The sequence below is a fragment of the Myotis brandtii genome, unplaced genomic scaffold (assembly GCF_000412655.1).
Source record: "Myotis brandtii unplaced genomic scaffold, ASM41265v1 scaffold144, whole genome shotgun sequence".
Taxonomy (NCBI): Eukaryota; Metazoa; Chordata; class Mammalia; order Chiroptera; family Vespertilionidae; genus Myotis; species Myotis brandtii.
The window spans coordinates 1,306,924-1,307,477 of NW_005355159.1; the positions used below are offsets into that span (position 1 = coordinate 1,306,924).

Consider the following 554-nt stretch of genomic DNA (forward strand, 5'->3'; position numbering starts at 1 on the left):
ATTCCAGAAACTAAACTATAAAACCAAACGTCAAAAATCGGTGCCTAGTGACCAACAACAGCCCTCTTATCACATTACTTCATTCTCATCAACTTTTTTAGCCCTCCCTGCTTCCGGGTTCGCTCGGCCCGTTCACTTCACAGAGCTCCTTCCCGCCTCGGACCCGAACCGGTCTTACTGCACGATCTCCTCACTGACATCCAGGCCAAAAGTTTTCCGCAAATGCTGGGTACACCAGCCCACCAACTGCTCCCGGGGCGCCGCCCCAGCCACCGCCATTTTCCCCAGCCGGAACCAGCTGGGCTGAAAAAGCCTCGAGTCCTGCGCCGGACCAGTTCCCTTCGCAACAGCGACTTCGCTCGCGCGGGTTCCGCCACTTGCGCGTGGTTCTTCCGCATTGGCGGATGTAGGACTCGGAAACCGAGAATTCGGTTGAGAAGGCAGTACAAATACCTATAAAAACCACAGTTTAGGAAAGTCAAAACTGTAACCCATTAACTTGAGGGGCCACTTTTATTTTACTTTCGAAGGTCCAATTTTAAATGGTCGGTTTT

General features: G+C 52.0%; 1 protein-coding gene across 1 annotated transcript in view; it reads right to left on the bottom strand.

Moving 5' to 3' along the window:
* Nucleotides 1-354, bottom strand: part of TRIP4 (thyroid hormone receptor interactor 4) — a 70,654-nt gene extending 70,300 nt beyond the window's left edge. The window contains exon 1 of the mRNA XM_005861061.2: nt 179-354. Within this exon, the coding sequence (XP_005861123.1) occupies nt 179-279 (101 nt within the window). The 5' untranslated portion in view covers nt 280-354. The remainder of the gene's footprint in view (nt 1-178) is intronic.
* Between the last annotated feature and the right edge of the window lie 200 nt (nt 355-554).